The sequence below is a fragment of the Miniopterus natalensis genome, chromosome 19, assembly GCF_054644295.1.
Source record: "Miniopterus natalensis isolate mMinNat1 chromosome 19, mMinNat1.hap1, whole genome shotgun sequence".
Classification (NCBI taxonomy): Eukaryota; Metazoa; Chordata; class Mammalia; order Chiroptera; family Miniopteridae; genus Miniopterus; species Miniopterus natalensis.
Genome location: NC_142099.1, coordinates 37716769 through 37732267, shown reverse-complemented (window position 1 = coordinate 37732267; position 15499 = coordinate 37716769). Strand labels below are relative to the sequence as shown.

At 52.6% G+C, this 15499-nt stretch overlaps 1 protein-coding gene across 1 annotated transcript in view; it reads right to left on the bottom strand.

The window, feature by feature from the left end:
• RXRG (retinoid X receptor gamma) overlaps positions 1-14972 on the bottom strand; it is a 34604-nt gene extending 19632 nt beyond the window's left edge. Inside the window, exons 1-2 of the mRNA XM_016214074.2 lie at positions 14718-14972; positions 72-319 (exon numbers count right to left, since the gene is read on the bottom strand). Of these exons, the coding sequence (XP_016069560.1) occupies positions 72-319; positions 14718-14766 (297 nt within the window). The 5' untranslated portion in view covers positions 14767-14972. The remainder of the gene's footprint in view (positions 1-71; positions 320-14717) is intronic.
• Between the last annotated feature and the right edge of the window lie 527 nt (positions 14973-15499).

The following is a 15499-nucleotide window of genomic DNA, read 5'->3' as shown; positions in this document are numbered from 1 at the left end:
CATCTGCTGAGCGCTGGCTCTGCCCCAGGAGCACCTGGTGAGGCTGTTGAAGATCCTGGGAGGACACCTACCTGAGAGCTGGGCGGGGCAACCAGGTTGATTCCTGGAGGGGCTGCCAGCGCTCCTGAGGGAGGGCCCATGGCAGATGTGATGACACGATACGGAGAACCCAGGGCATTGAGGGGGGTCCCCACAGCACTCAGAGTCCGTGGAGCACTCACGGGGGTGTCAGTGTAGCTGGGGTGGCTGTCCATGGGTTTCCCTGTGGACAAGGCTGCTGACGGGCTCATCGATGTAGAGCCGGAGTGGCCAGGGGAGCCTGTGGGGAGGAGAGCACAGGTGAAGGAGGCTGGGGGAGCACAGACACAGCACTGTGGGGACAGAGCCCCACAGGTTTGTTTCCTGGGCCCTTCCCTTCTTTCTGCCACACCTGACACCTGTGAACCAAGGTGCTCAGGGCCACACCCAGCTGGTAGAATGAAGGCAAGCGACGAACAGAGCAGGGAGAGACAGTGCACTCACTGATGTTTAAGAACTCGGGCCCCCACCCAGAATCCACCTTCAACTGCGTCAGACCAGCCGGAACCTCAGGGGCATGGCCCACAAGTCCCCAGGTCTGGGCAACTGTGGCCTGGGCCAGCCAGCCAGGGAAGATGAGTCCATACCAACCCCTCAGGTCAGGGTGGAGAGAGCAGGTACCCAGGCGCCTCCAGAACTCCCTGCCTCACAGTCACATTGCTGTGAGAATGGAGTCAGGAGAAATTCACTCATTCCTTCTGGGAGTAAAAACAGTCATTAAGGCACCAGGTGCTGAGGGTCCAGAGCCCAGGAGAACACAGTTCCCCCCACCCCACCTCTGGCAACCACCAATCTGTTCTCTGTCTCTAAGTTCAGTTTTTGTTTTGTTTTAGATTCCACAATAAGTGAGATCATATGATATTTGTCTTTTTCTGTCTGACTTATTTCACTTAGTAGAATACCCTCAAGGTCCATCCATGCTTTTGCAAAAGGCAGGATTTCACCCCTTTTTGCGGCTGAGTCACACTGCATTGGGTGTGTACCACATCTTTCTCTGTTCACCCATCAGTGGTGCTTCCATACCTGACCATTGTGAGTGATGCCACCATGGACACGGGGCTACAGGGGTCTTTTCAGTTAGTGTCTTCACGGCCGAATCTTTTTAGACATACATATCCCACTGGAAGTGTCAGGGTGGAGTTTCTCTCAGGCTTAAGTTCACTCAGTTAAGGTCTAGCTATGGAGAGAACAGTCACTCCCATACCCGAGAAAGCTGTGGCCCTCCAGTCACTCTGCCTGGAGAGTTTCACTCTCTAAGGGGCAATTATCTCATAAACAGATGAATCCCAATCACCATGTTCCACGTCTCATGGCTGGAGAGGAACCCACAGCGGGTGCTCAGAGGTGTGGCACGGGTTCAAACGAGCAGGTCAGACACGTAAGACGTGGCCTGAATGGCATCTGGCAGTCTCTGCATGTTAACTTGTTTTATCCTGTGAGATCGTTTCAGCCTTTTACAGATGAGAAACCAGGCTTGGTCACACCCACATGCTGTCCCCATTCCAGGATGACTTGCCCCCACCTCTGCTATCTAGTGAGTTCTTACTCATCCGTCAAGGTCTAACCCAAGGGTCACCTCCTCCAGGAAGCCTTCCCCGGAATTCCTGGCCTGGTTTGATGCTTTTTTCTGTTTTCTAAGTAACAGTCTCTTTACTTCCATCTCTGCCCTAACTGAGGGGTGGGGGGAAGCGTCCACTTCTGTTTGCCCACCTCAAGCACAGCGGCCAGCATGCCCAGGTGGTAAGTGGCAGAGCCCAGATTCAAACTGTCCTCCTGACGCCCACGCTCTCTCCCACCTGCACTGTCAAGGACCACAGAGATGGTGTGAAGAGCCCTGGCATCGCAGGTACAAGATGACTCGATTCTGACGTGACCTCAGGCTGCAAGTGCATCTGAGGGGAGAGCAGGGGCAGCTACCACGAACCGGAGAAACCAAACACCTTCCCAGGGCTACTGACTGGAAGGAATGGTTTCAGACTCTTCTGGGGCCCTGGGCCTATGACATTTAAACAGGCCACTGTGTACCTTGAGCCCAGCACTGAGACAACACATGACTTGATGGGCACAGGGCTGTGAACTCCGCTGGGACCCGGCTGTCCTCCAACAGTCTAGCCATCTGAAGGGAGTCCCTGTCCCTTCCACCCGGCTTTCCAGACACCAAAGGGCCCTGCGGCCCCCCTTTCCTTCTGCTCCCAGGGTCTCAGAGAGACTGTGCCTTTCTCTCCGAACCCCAGTGACGCCCCAAGGGTGACCCCAGACCCAGAGCTGCAGGTCAGGCAGGACTGAGACTGTGCCCCACACGCTCATCAACCCAAATCCCCTACACATGGAACCTGTGCCATCAGTGGAAAGGGACACTGTGGGTGGCATTTTAGCTGGTGTGAAGGCAAACTTTTAAAAAGCATAAATAGTTTTATATTTATTTTTAGCCTTTTCCTCTGTTTATAGCAAGTGACCAGACTTCCATTTTTGCACAGAATTATCTTCCAAAAAATAGCTATTTAAGTTTTCAAAAGAAGAGTAAATTGACCTAAGAAAAAGTTACACTCGATACACAAGGACACTCACTATGTGAAATATCATGAAGTTAGTCTGCACAGGCGTGATATTTAAGAAACATCGACCAGCATATGAAATATATATAAATGAACTTTGGGAAACACAGTTGTTTCAAGAATAAAACGAGAAGATGTGAGAGGGGTTCGAAATTTAAAGTAAGCTGCCCTTACTATAAGTAACAGTGATTTCGGCCCTCACCGGTGGGCGTGCCGAGTCAGCGCCGCGACGCCGAACGAAAGCAAGTCCAGCTGGGCCGCGGGGCCTCGCAGAGGGGTCATTCCTGCGGAGCCCGGCACCCAGGAGGGGTGGCTCGCTTATCACCACGGTTCTTAAAACTCAAATTCGAGAGGACAGAGACACCTTACACATGCGTTTTGGTTCTTTGCTCCTCTCAGTGGAATAGCTCTGCTTTTAGAAAAGGTGGAAAGCAATGACTTTGGTGACAAAAGTGTTTCTCAATGGAAAATCCATCGGCTGTCACCAGCGACGTGAGAGCTCACCTGTCCGTGGCATTTGCGCCAGCCTCTCGCTCTCACTCTTTCCCAGAGCTGCATGGAAACCACAGCCAGTACCCAAAGGCCCCTGAAGTTTGCCGGGAACCTGGCTTCTGGCCCAAACCCGAAGTCAAGGTTTTGTCTGTTGCGTTTCTGTGTCCCCGCAGCCTCCTTCGCCCTGTCCCACGCCCTGTCCACCCCGCCCACTGCAGGACGGGAGGGCACCGCTGTGCCCACGCGATTCATTCTCCTCACTCAGACAGTTCACTGTATAAAAACAAGCCTTTCTCAGGAGCTTCGCTTCCCTCGGACAACCCCACGCCCCGGCCCCCTTCCCCCTCCCAGGAGGGCTCCTGCGAGCCCAGCCGCGTGAGCACGAGGCCGACCCGGCATCTGCAAGAAGCAAGTGCGGGCGGCGGGCGGGATGGTCTGGGGCTGAAGCAGGAGCCCGGCCATCAGCTGGACCCTGTCAGGCCTTCAGGCTCTCAGAGCGTCACCAGGAACCAGAGTTGCTGGGACCCTGCAGGGTGCGTAAAGTGGTGAGGGCACGTGGCCCCAAGGCGGCAGGGGGCAGGCGGAGGAGATAAGGTCTGAAATTGAACCGAAGTTTCCTCGCCCGCAAATGGAGATACACGGGACCTCCGGCCCAATGGTGGCGGCTGCTACTACTACACTGTAAATGTTGCGGGGCCGGGGCTGGGCTAGGGCTGGCCTGAATGCCGCTGCAGATTATATGCCTAACGGATCCAGCCCAAGCCAGGCCCATGGTAAACGCTCCGTTGAGGGTGGTCGTTGTCATACACTGGCAGACACACACCAATTTTCTGAATTGGTTAGTAAAGGGTCATTGCCCCGGACCCAGAGTGCCTCTCCTTCGTCCTGGCCACCCCCGCCTCTCCCCTAGGACCTCCGGTCTCCTCACAGTCCAGAATGGAGCCCAGAGGTCCCCCTTGCTGACCTCCATTCTGAATGCCCGCTGCTTCCCTTGCTGCTAACAGTTACCACCGTGGTGCCTAGAACTGTGCCTGGAACGTGACAGATGCTCCAAAAATATCTGTTGACAAATCAGTGAATGGGATTGTTTTTTGCTAATTAATGTATGTAATCATATACAGAGTTCATCAATAGAAATTACTTGCATAAGTAATCTATGTCTCTGATGTTCACCCAAACCAAAAGGCCAAAATCTCACGATGAGGAACCGTGCGTGTTGAGGGGGACACCCTGGGAAGGGGAAGCTGGGTACTTAGAGCTACAGAAGTCTGACCAAGATGAGGAAGTTGCTTAGCAACCTCAGCTCGGCCAATAAAAGCAAAATGTCACGCACGGCCCTTTCTGATTGGAGCAGACAGCCTGGCATCCCCACCCCTTTGCTGTCTCTCCAGGCAGAGAGTTGCTGTCCCGTTAGCGACCCAGCTCCAGACGGGAACTTCTAATGACTCACTGATAGTGGATAATACCCGCCCCCCGCGGGCAAGGGGACCGAGGCCGACACTTGCTATTCTGAGAGCCAGCAGCTCCACCTAAACCGGGGGCGTCGCAGGTCCTGTCCCACTCTGCCCCCCCAGGTGGGCCAACCGCACGCCCGAGCCCCGCCTTTTCTCCAGTGCGGGGACTGGCGCAGAGCCTGAGACACAGAACATCCCCACTCCTGGCCTGTGCTTCCCGCCCTAAGGGAAACTCACGCTCCTTTCCCTGCTTGGCTCACAACACCCAGGCAGGCTGCTCAGGGAGGTAAGCAGGGGCCTGCCGCCTGAGGGCCATCAATGCCACCTCCTCACCTGAGTAACAGCAGCAACAGATGATCTGTGGTGAGCAGTTACCACGAGCCGGACACGGTTCTAAACACTTTACATACAGTGACACTTTTCATACCTACAAAGGTGAAGCTGGCACTCTTCTCACTCTTGAACAAACGCAACACCTGGGGACGGAGAAATTACATAGCTTGCCCAAGGGAGCGCGCCGGGGGCTGGCACAGGTGGTGCCCGAATCTTGGGGGGAACAGCAGGTGCGGGCTCTCATCCCAGCCCCGCTGTGTACTGACTGCTCAGCCCTCAGTCACCTTTAAAAAATCTGTAGAAGACATTTCTTCTGAGAATCTGAAACCAGGACAAAGAATGTTGAACTTTTTAGAAAAAGCCTACACAACATTTTGTCTCTTCTTCCTGATGCACTACCAGCCTAATAATACAGAGGAAAAGAACTTTTAAAACAATATTGCTTCAGTTTGTCTGTAGTTATGCAACTTAAAATATCTCTGTTCTATTGAGGTCTGAGCTACAAACTCTGGTAAAGTTAGAAAAAAAAAACAAATCATTCCAAAATATGCAAAAAGTATGCCCCTTAGTTATAGTTTTCTTGGTACATATACAGTAACATAAAACATTTTTCATTTAGAAGGGGGGGGGGGGCATTTCCCTCTTGTAATTCTCAATCAGCAAGTTGAAAATTCCATTTAAAGGATCCACAAAATTCACACCATCCCAAAACTCCCCCCACATGGGAAGACCTGGCTGACTCCAGCTCCTGCACCATGGCCCTTCAGCCCAATCTCTGTCCCCTCCAACCCCTCCCAGCTAATTTGTGGCCTCCCTCAGTATTTTGACCCCAGCACTTGCTGACTAGGACCTTTCCAATCCTGACCCGGCTCCTCACAGTTCGTTCCTGGCCTTGGTTCCTTCCTGGGGACTCCCTGCTCAGCCCAGACCCCCCTCCCCTCTCCTTGGGGAGCAGGAGGCCAGCGGTGTTGCAGCAAGCATGTTTTATATTTGAATTGGTCTCTGCATTTGCAAGAGCGCTTTCACACCGCACAAACATCTGAGCCGCACCCCACCCTGAGATTGGGCAGCGAGGGCTTTTGCAGGCACAGAGCTCTGCCTTTTCACTCGCGTGGACACAAGGACCCAAGACGCGGAATTCCCAGGGAGCGGGGGGGGGGGGGGGGGGGGCAGAAGGGGAGGTTGCCTCGGGGATGGGAAGCTCTCAACAGGAAAATAAAGGACCATGTTAAAGGAGACCCCCTTCTGCCCCGGCTCAGCCCCCACGGCCTGAGGCAGGAACAGGAGGGCCGATGCTGGTCCTGCCCTCTGCGTGCAGCCCCCAGCCGCCGGCAAGGGGCAGTCCCAGAAGGAGGGCTGCTGGCGGGCTGCTCGGGTGGGGGCTGGGGCTGCTGCTTCTAGTGCTGGGAAGGGGGAGCCCCCTTCGTCTCTCCCTCTCCTCCACTCCCCACCCCTAAAATCTGTAATGATGGGGGTGGTGAAAAGCAGGCAAAGATGGATAATCTGCCTCATTATTACTAGCATTATATATAATTATAGCAAAACCTCACTCATTTGGATCAATTGAGAGAAAAATCCGTCTAAATTCGTGACAAGTTGGCAGATTACTTTTAAATTACAATTTTATTACTTCTAAGTAACACATGTGAAGAGTTTGTGTTTCAAGTACCACAAGCTAATGGTTACTAAGTGGGGATTTTGTGAAATCTGCTTTAAAAGACTCTTTTGTAATTAACACCCCGTTAATATGCTAATGACGCTCCTGCTACGCTTTTTAAATTGCTTGAAAACAGATGCAATTTAAATGGGCGCAACACTTCTACTGTCTTACTTGCTTAACAAACCTTTTGGGGGGTTTATTTTTTTTATTTATTTATTTTTTTGTGAGTGAGCAAATACAAACTAGTCCATACCATGACAATTTAATCACCATTCCAAGTTAATTGTGTCATAAATTAATAAGGCCATATTGCTTTGGGTTAGAAACCAGAATTTTAGGACTTGAAGAACCACCTCGTTTTATAGAAGAGACAATAACTCCAGAGAGGTTGCCGACTTGCTCAAGGCCACACTGGACACAAGCGCGGGGCCTTAGGGCATCCAGGTTCAAGCTTATTTCACCCATGAGCACCACCTAACGTTCACACAACTCTTCATGACTCTATGCTTCTAGTTTCTGTGTTATCTGGTTCAGTCAAAAAATATTTGCTGAGCACCTGCTATGCTCCAGGTCCATGCTGGGCCCTGTGCAGGTAGTGGTCCCCCTGGAGGCCACGGTCATTCCATTCACGCTTCAGACTGGCTCCGAGTTGTCGGTAAGTCAGGAATTACCTCCATTCGATTAGGAAACAGGTTCAGATGATAAAGTGACCCTTCCAAGGGCTCGCTGTGAATTATTACGGATCTAGACTCCGAGTGAGCTCAGCGCATATCTGCCAGTGTTTCTGCCTATGATTCCTGCTTCTGCCTGCACACCGCCTCCGCCCCCAGAGCCACATGCCGGACCTTGTTGGGACAGGTGGGCATTGTGTCGTCCCTAACACGTAAGAGGCACTGGAGGGAGGGGCACCCCTAACAAGAAACAGCCCTGTCCCTTTAAACCAGTTCCAAATACTGCACACCAGGCACTGGTTGGGCCTTCGAGACCAACACCAGTGAGTGTTTCAGGCACTTGCTGAGGGTGCCCCCTCTGCTCCTGGAGCTCCTCAACACCAGTTGTGTCCACAACCAGCTCTTGAATCCAAGCCTCCTCCCTCTCCCTCCCCCCTTTCCCCTCTCTCTTTAAAATCAATCAATAAATAAAAAAAGATAGCGACCGTCTCTCCCTTGCAATGCTACCCTTGGGTAACACACACAGCATCGTTTAACCCTCAGGTTAAGACCTACATTCCTTGGATCCATTGAGTTACCCTGAGCCCCAAGAAACAATTCCAGAAATAACTGATCTCCAAATGTTCTGCAGACTTCGGACTTTGTAACTAGTTTCTACATCCCTTCAGGGTGAGGACGGCCTTGGTTCTCAGGGTCCTGGGTCCCACTATGTGCCAAATGGCCAATAGATGGGCATTCTGGGGCAGTCTAGGGTCTTCTTTCCCTGCAGGTGTCCTCTAATCTTGGCTCTGCACCCCACATTCCTGGGGCTGAGAAAACACAGGCACCATGAACCCCAAAGTGACCAGTAAAAGGGGGAACAAAGGACACGTCGCCTCCCAGAAACAAAACCCCAGCAACCAGCACAGAAGAACATCCCCAAGTATTTATTAAGTACTTTCTCGGCCGCTCCTCTGACTTTCCTGCAAGTGCTTTTCAGCTGAGAGACCACAGGCCTTTCCACTTTCTGAGTTCAGCTTGGGTCTGCAGTCCCGTCTGGAGTCTGAGCTGATCTTGAAGTGAGGGCTCGTGCTTCCTCCCCGCCCTCTCTCCCACAGCCTGTGGCAGGGGGCCGAGGGCTCCTGTAGATTGTGGGGGTCGAGGCCCCAGGCCACGGCTCTTTCTGCCAGATCTCATGAGAGAATAGGATGATTTATTAAAACATAATTTCCGGTAGCCCTGCAGAATCCAGGTCCTATTCGTTTCACTTTGTCAGCGCCTCTGAGTGCACAGCCCAGCACATTAGGACCAGGCAACCTCCTCTGGGGAAAATCTACCAACATAATTCTAACTGAATTTAGTACCCAGACCCCAAATTTTCTGAAATGGGGAAGGGGAACTAACTTAATTGTACATTTATAAATTTCCAGGCTTTATTTTATTGAGTCCCTATGCTGTGGGAGGTTAACCAGACCCTCTGTGGTTGGTATTGAGTCATTTCACCAAAGGTTGGAGGGGGCTGTCTGTGGCTTAGACCCCTCTCCTCTTCCCCTACCCCAGGTGGCCTGCAGGGAGCTCAGGGGAACCCAGTTTGAAGAACACAAATAGCTACAGGTCGTGGGCAAGCCACACCTGATTCCCAAGTGTCCTCACCTGTAACTGAGGGGTCAGATGACCCACAGGTCCCTCTGTCTAGCTTTGAAGATTCAGCCCAGTGGCGAGAAGCCAGGAAAAGCTAGCAGAAGAACCAAGTGGTAATAAACTTCTCAGGCAGGATCCCTGGGGACTGGCAAACTGCCCGGATACAGCACAGCCCCGTGCGGTAGCTGACGCGTTTTTATGCACTGATGACAGCAGGCATTCGCAAGAGGACAGATCTGAGCAGTTGAGACAGAGGCCCTATAGTCGGCAAAGACTAGGACATTTACTATCTGGCTCTTTAGAGAAAAAGTTTGCCTATCCCTGCAGCAGAAGGTAAAACTGGGTTCCATGTATTAGAATAAAGTGGGGTCCTCGTGGAAAAATTTGACCTTTGTTTTATTAGCACTTGCAAGGGCCCAGTCCCTTTTCCCCACCCAATCATTTTATTCATTTGCTGCAATTATTCATGATCAAAAGAAAAAAGTGCACTATGACCCCTGAGTGAGCTGTGAGGAGCACAGAGTAAGAACGGAGTGACCTTGGGCAGGTCACTCAAGCTCCTGTGGTGGGCACTCCTGAGTAAAGTGGGGTGGTGATCATCACAGCACCTTGTCTCTTAGGACCCTTGAGAATATTGAGATGGTGCATGTAACACTCTTGGGAAAGGGTTTGGCACATCGTAGATCCCTAATAAATGCTGGCTATTATTTTCACTCTTGTGAAGGTCACTGAGCCAGGACCTGGCTCAGTCTCACCCAAACCCAGGCATTCTGACAAACTGACATCCTCGGCCTCTGTGTGTCCTACTTTCAACTAAAAGAGAAAGTACCAGGTCCCTCTGGGAGCCCGGACAGCCCTGCCCCAGGCTGGTGGCTGAGTTCTCTGCAGACACAGCCTGCAGGACAAGGCGAAGGAAGAGCAGGAGAGTTTACGGTACTTTGTGCAGTTTCTCCCCCGCTTGCTGTTCAGCTCTTTATCTCTTGGTAAGATTGTAAATATTTCAGAAAATAGTTTATATTAAATATGTTCCTTCCTAAATCTCATAAACAGTTGCTGCTCCCTACAGAAGCCCTAACCACCAACCACTTACTCCCACAGTGGTCCCATCAGCCACCCACACATCTGCAGAGAGAAAATGTGCTCTGGTATGCACACACACACACACATACAGACATACACACACACAGACATCCACACACACATACAGACATACACACACACACACATACAGACATACACACACACACACATCCACACACACATACAGACATACACACACAGACATCCACACACACATACAGACATACACACACACACACAGACATACACACACACACATACAGACATACACACACACACACAGACATACACACACACATACACACACACACAGACATACACACACACACATCCACACACATACAGACATACACACACACACAGATATACACACACACACAGACATACACACACACATACAGACATACACACACACATCCACACACACACATACAGACATCCACACACACACATCCACACAGACATCCACACATACACATACAGACATCCACACACCCATACACACACAGACAGACATCCACACACACACACAGACATACACACACACATCCACACACACACATACAGACATCCACACACACACATCCACACAGACATCCACACATACACATACAGACATCCACACACCCATACACACACAGACAGACATCCACACACACACATCCACACACACACATCCACATACACACACACATCCACACACACACATACAGACATCCACACACACACACACATACACACACACATACAGACATCCACACACACACACATCCACACACACATACAGACATCCACACACCCATACACACACAGACAGACATCTACACACACACACATCCACACACACACAGACATCCACACACACACATCCACATCCACACACACACATACAGACATCCACACACACATACACATCCATACACACACATACACACACACAAGCACACACATCCATGCACACATCCATACATACATTCACATGCAAGCACACACATACACACACACGCACACAAGCACAAACACATACACACATATACATGTACACATATCTGCATATTGTCCACACATTCACACACTCGCACTCACACACACATGTACACATACACACGCATATATACACACTACACACACACTCACACATATACACATATCTGCATATTGCCCCCAAATGCACACACATACATATATACATGCACACACACATATACACACACACATTCTCATATTACCCGCACACACTAGCATCTCCAACTCAAGCCCTCCCCTGTGTCCATTCCTGGGTGGAAAGGGGACTGTTCTACAGACACTCGGGGTCAGGACTCCTGCAAATCAGGAGCCCCCAGAAGAAGCCACCAGTGAACTCTCCAGTGGCCCCAGAGTGACTGCTTTGCTATCCGTGTTTCTTTGCTGAGTTTGCCGTGAGTGGGTAGTGCTGAGGCTGCAGGGCTCCTCACCCCCCAGGTGGGCTCCTGACCCCTCGGGCAGGCCACTGCCTGCAGCTCCCAGAGCAAGGCCATGGCTCAGAGAGGCCATGAGAGCAGCTCTGCAGCCATTCGCCTGATTCCAATCCTTGGCTGTGCCTTCTTCCAGATCTGGGGCCTTAAACACTGCTTCACCTGGCAATGCCTTGGTGCCCTCACCCACGGGGGGTGTGACAGCGATGGCACTCAGAGCATGGTCTTGAGGTTTAAATAAGCCCAGCTGGCTAAGTACTTGCAAGGGTGACGAGAGAAGAAATGAGTGCCCCCCCCCCCCCGACTGCCTTCTTGCCCTGAGGATCACCACAGAATTGGATGCAGGATTACAGGCTTGGCTTGCCATCTTCTTAGAGGTAACAACTGCCTCATCCAGGCAAACAAATCTCTTCCTGAGCAGCTGGTAAAGCCAGGACTTGGCATTGAAGACAAAGTTCTCGCCTTGTCACAGGGCAGGGCTGGAGTGGGGACAGTGGGTCCCTTTGGTCAATCTGACCATCATATGTTCACTGATGGGACAATGGTCTAGGAGCTGGTAAGCATGGCCCCAGACACAAATCCCAGGTGCTGTTTCCCAAGGGTGCCGCTGCTTCCCAGGAGCCCCCAAGGTGCCACCTGCTAATACATAGAAGGGCAGGGGGGACACACCAAATGAGCCCATGAAAGCCACACAACTTGCTGCTTTGGGACAAAAGCAGTTGGAGGCTCAGGTGACATCCCCTCCAGCCTTTGGGTTGGCCCTGTTCTTGCGGGTGGCTCTCTTGCCTCCCCACTGCGGGTCCTCAGACAGACCCCCTGCAGGGGCTGTGTCCTCGGGCTCGGTCTCAGCAGCCTCTTTCCTGGCCCACACAAACACAGCAAGCAGCAACAGAGCGAAACAAAACCATGTTCTCTCCAGCAGTGAGACCAAGCAGCATTAGAGGGGACAGTTAACCAGCCCGGTGAGCCTTTCCCTCCAGCTCTGCATATCATCTCACTTTCTTCCAGGCTGCCTTGCGTCCTTGTGTTTCCTTTTATCTCAAACAGAATTGTGCCAAACACCAGAGCTCCCACAACCACAACCACCTCAACCAGCAAAGTCTCTGGTCTTTGTGCACTTCATTCTATTTTCCCAGATTCCTCATTCACCCTTCCACACGGATGTTTGTTTTTTCAGTCAATTTGCATGTTAGTACTTAAGTAAAATGGAAGAAGTGAAAGTATTAACTTTTATTAAGTATCCATTATACGGACAACACTACAGGAGCTGCTTTTTCGGGTGTTCTCTCATTTAATTCTCACAACAATACTCTAAGGTTGGGATTATAAACTCCATTTTACAGATGAAGACACTGAGGCTCAGAGAGGTTCAATATCTTGCTTAAGGTCACACAGCTAGTCAGTGAAAAGCTAGGAACCAAACTCAGTTCTATCTCCCTTCCCCCCCCTTCTTTCTCCCTCCTTTCTTCCTTCCCTCCCTCCCTCCCTCCCTCCCTCCCTCCCTCCCTCCCTCCCTCCCTCCCTTCCTTCCTTCCTTCCTTCCTTCCTTCCTTCCTTCCTTCCTTCCTTCCTTCCTTCCTTCCTTCCATGCTCTTGTCACTGTATCAGGTTGAAGGGACACTATTATGAGTTTGAGGCAGGGGCTTTCCTGAAGGGCTCTCCCGCTCATGGCCACCTCACCTTGGACTAGTCCCTGCCGCCCTTGAGACCCCAGTGTACACGTCCATACAATGAGAGATCCGAGATGCTCCGAGGCCCCCGGGAGGCCAGCCAGCACTCCAAGACACCAGCCAGCAGCCCCACAGGACTCTGGACTAGACCTTCTTTCTCCAGCCTTTATCTCAGCTGTCTGCAAATCCCGCACCTTCAACCCTTTTACTCACCCCAACTGCCACAGAGGGTCTCCCTGGCATTCATAAAGCCATAACCTCCCAGACCGGGGAGTCCTGAGAATCTAAGGGGTTAGCATGTTCTTCAGACACCTGAACTCAGAGGGCAAAGGAGAAAGGGCTGCTCAGCTGTGAGTGGGGTGGAGACAGGAGCCGAGAAGACGTTTCACACCCAGGACCCAGCGACCAAGCTATGAACGGAGATCGGATGTCCAGGTCACAGCCTTGGCCGCCACGCTCACTGGGCCATGTCACAAGACTGGCCCCAATAACCTGAACATGACTCTTCCTGGAACAGGTCCACGCCCCTGTGTCCAGGCGGCAACCCCCAGAGCATTCCCATGGGTCTGCGTGATGAGCCTGCCCGACCCAAGCGGCAAAGACTGTGTCACATTCACATCTGCACCCCGGTGCCTGACACCATGCTTGGCTGGTAACCACCACCCTGCCCCTGAATGAATGAGCAAGACCCCTGGCCTGATGCACCCACCCAGCTGGACCAGGTCACCTTGCGAGTTCCCACCGCAGCTCACAGAGCACCCTGCCCAGCACAGCAGCCCCGCTCCGCTCCGCTCCAAGCCTGCAGATGAGCTGCCCGTCTGTCCGCCGAGGACGTCAGGACAGCAGGGGCTTTTCTGTTCTCAAGACTTGACAAGAATTCCTGCTTTGTCCTGCCTGCCAGCAGCCGGGGCAGGAGAGGAACTACAGGGCTCCCAGGAGCAGGAGCTGCTTGCCACCCGCTGACAAGGGAGAGGCCAGGCAGTCAGCTGTTGGGTCCATTTACTTAAAGCTAGGTGACCGTCACCGAATCCGGGGGACCTTGGAGTGAGTGTGACTCTGTGACAGGTCTCCAGCCAGCCCTGACCCTCCGTGGAAGTGATGGCAGTTACCCTAGCCATGGAATTGGGGACCACAGGGGAGAGGACCAGAGGCTATTAGCAAATCAAAAGGGGAGAATCACAGAGAGGACAGCACTGTGGCAAATTAAAGTATTGCGTTTGCTTTTTAAAACTCCAGTTACAGGGAAATCTGCCTTTGAACACAAGCCCACCCTTGTGAAGTGTCCGGGGACCCTTCGTGCAGGTGAACCCTCTCTCTCCCATTCTTCTCACTGGGAGCTGGATCATCCGTAGCCCCGGTAATTTCTCTTTAACCCCGCTTTCCGCCCACGCACACAGGCGGCTGCAGCCATGCCCGCTCCCAGCTCGGCCTCGATGTTCAGACCCGCTCCTGAGACTGCCCAGCCCCCTCCGGCGCTCGCTCATTCGGATGTGCAAATGCTCTGTCACCTACGGCGGTCTCCCCTCTCCCGTGCACACACACACTCACACAAGCACTGTCCATGCATGTACACACAGGATTCAATGCTAATCCCGTCGGCTGCCCCGTCCCCTCCGTCTCCCCGGGTGGTCCAGACGGTGCCGCACTCACCGCCAAAGCCGGTGGGGAACTTCATGAAGTGAGAATAATTCCCATACATGTTTACTCTTCAGCTCATAGTCCTCGCCAGTCTCCTGAAGATCGCGCCCCGCCCCAGGCACAACCCGAGTCCTTCAACTTGGGCGACCGAGAGTGGTCATCGCAGCCCCGCAGCCGGGAGCGCGGGCTGGGCCAGCCCTCCCGGATTAGCCAGGAATCCGCCTCTCGATCGGGGCGGCCACATAGCGCGCCGGAGCCGGCGACGGCAGCTGGTGCCTGTCAGTAATCACGCATAATGCCGCCGCCACCGTCGCCAGCCTGAGATCCTGTTGCTAGTTTGATTAACTCGGGGCTGGGCTGCTGCGTCCCACTCTCCCAGCTCCCTGCCGGTCCCCAGAGGTCCCCACCAGAGGCACGATCTATTATCTAGGAAGCCGATCGATGTGTGACCGCCCCACATTAGGTCAGGAGAGAGGGGGAGGTGGCAGGGGATGGAAGACTCTTTAGGCACCTTTTCCTTGACTCGCACCCACAAAAATCAATGGGGTTTTATTAAAACGCATTTTCTCACTCCAGCTGCTCTCTGTCCTATGCTCTTGCTGCTGGATCTGGGAGCCAGAAGAGCGCAGACCGATCCCCAGTGATGGACGCTAAACTAGAGCGGCCCCTAGGTTTGGGGTGGGCTCTCCTGTGCTGCCGGAGGCACTGGGCTCTCAGGGTGGAAGCCTGGCAAGTGCAGCTGGGAGCCTATGCCGTGCCACAGGTAGGGAGGGCGTGCTGGCCCCCCGCAATGG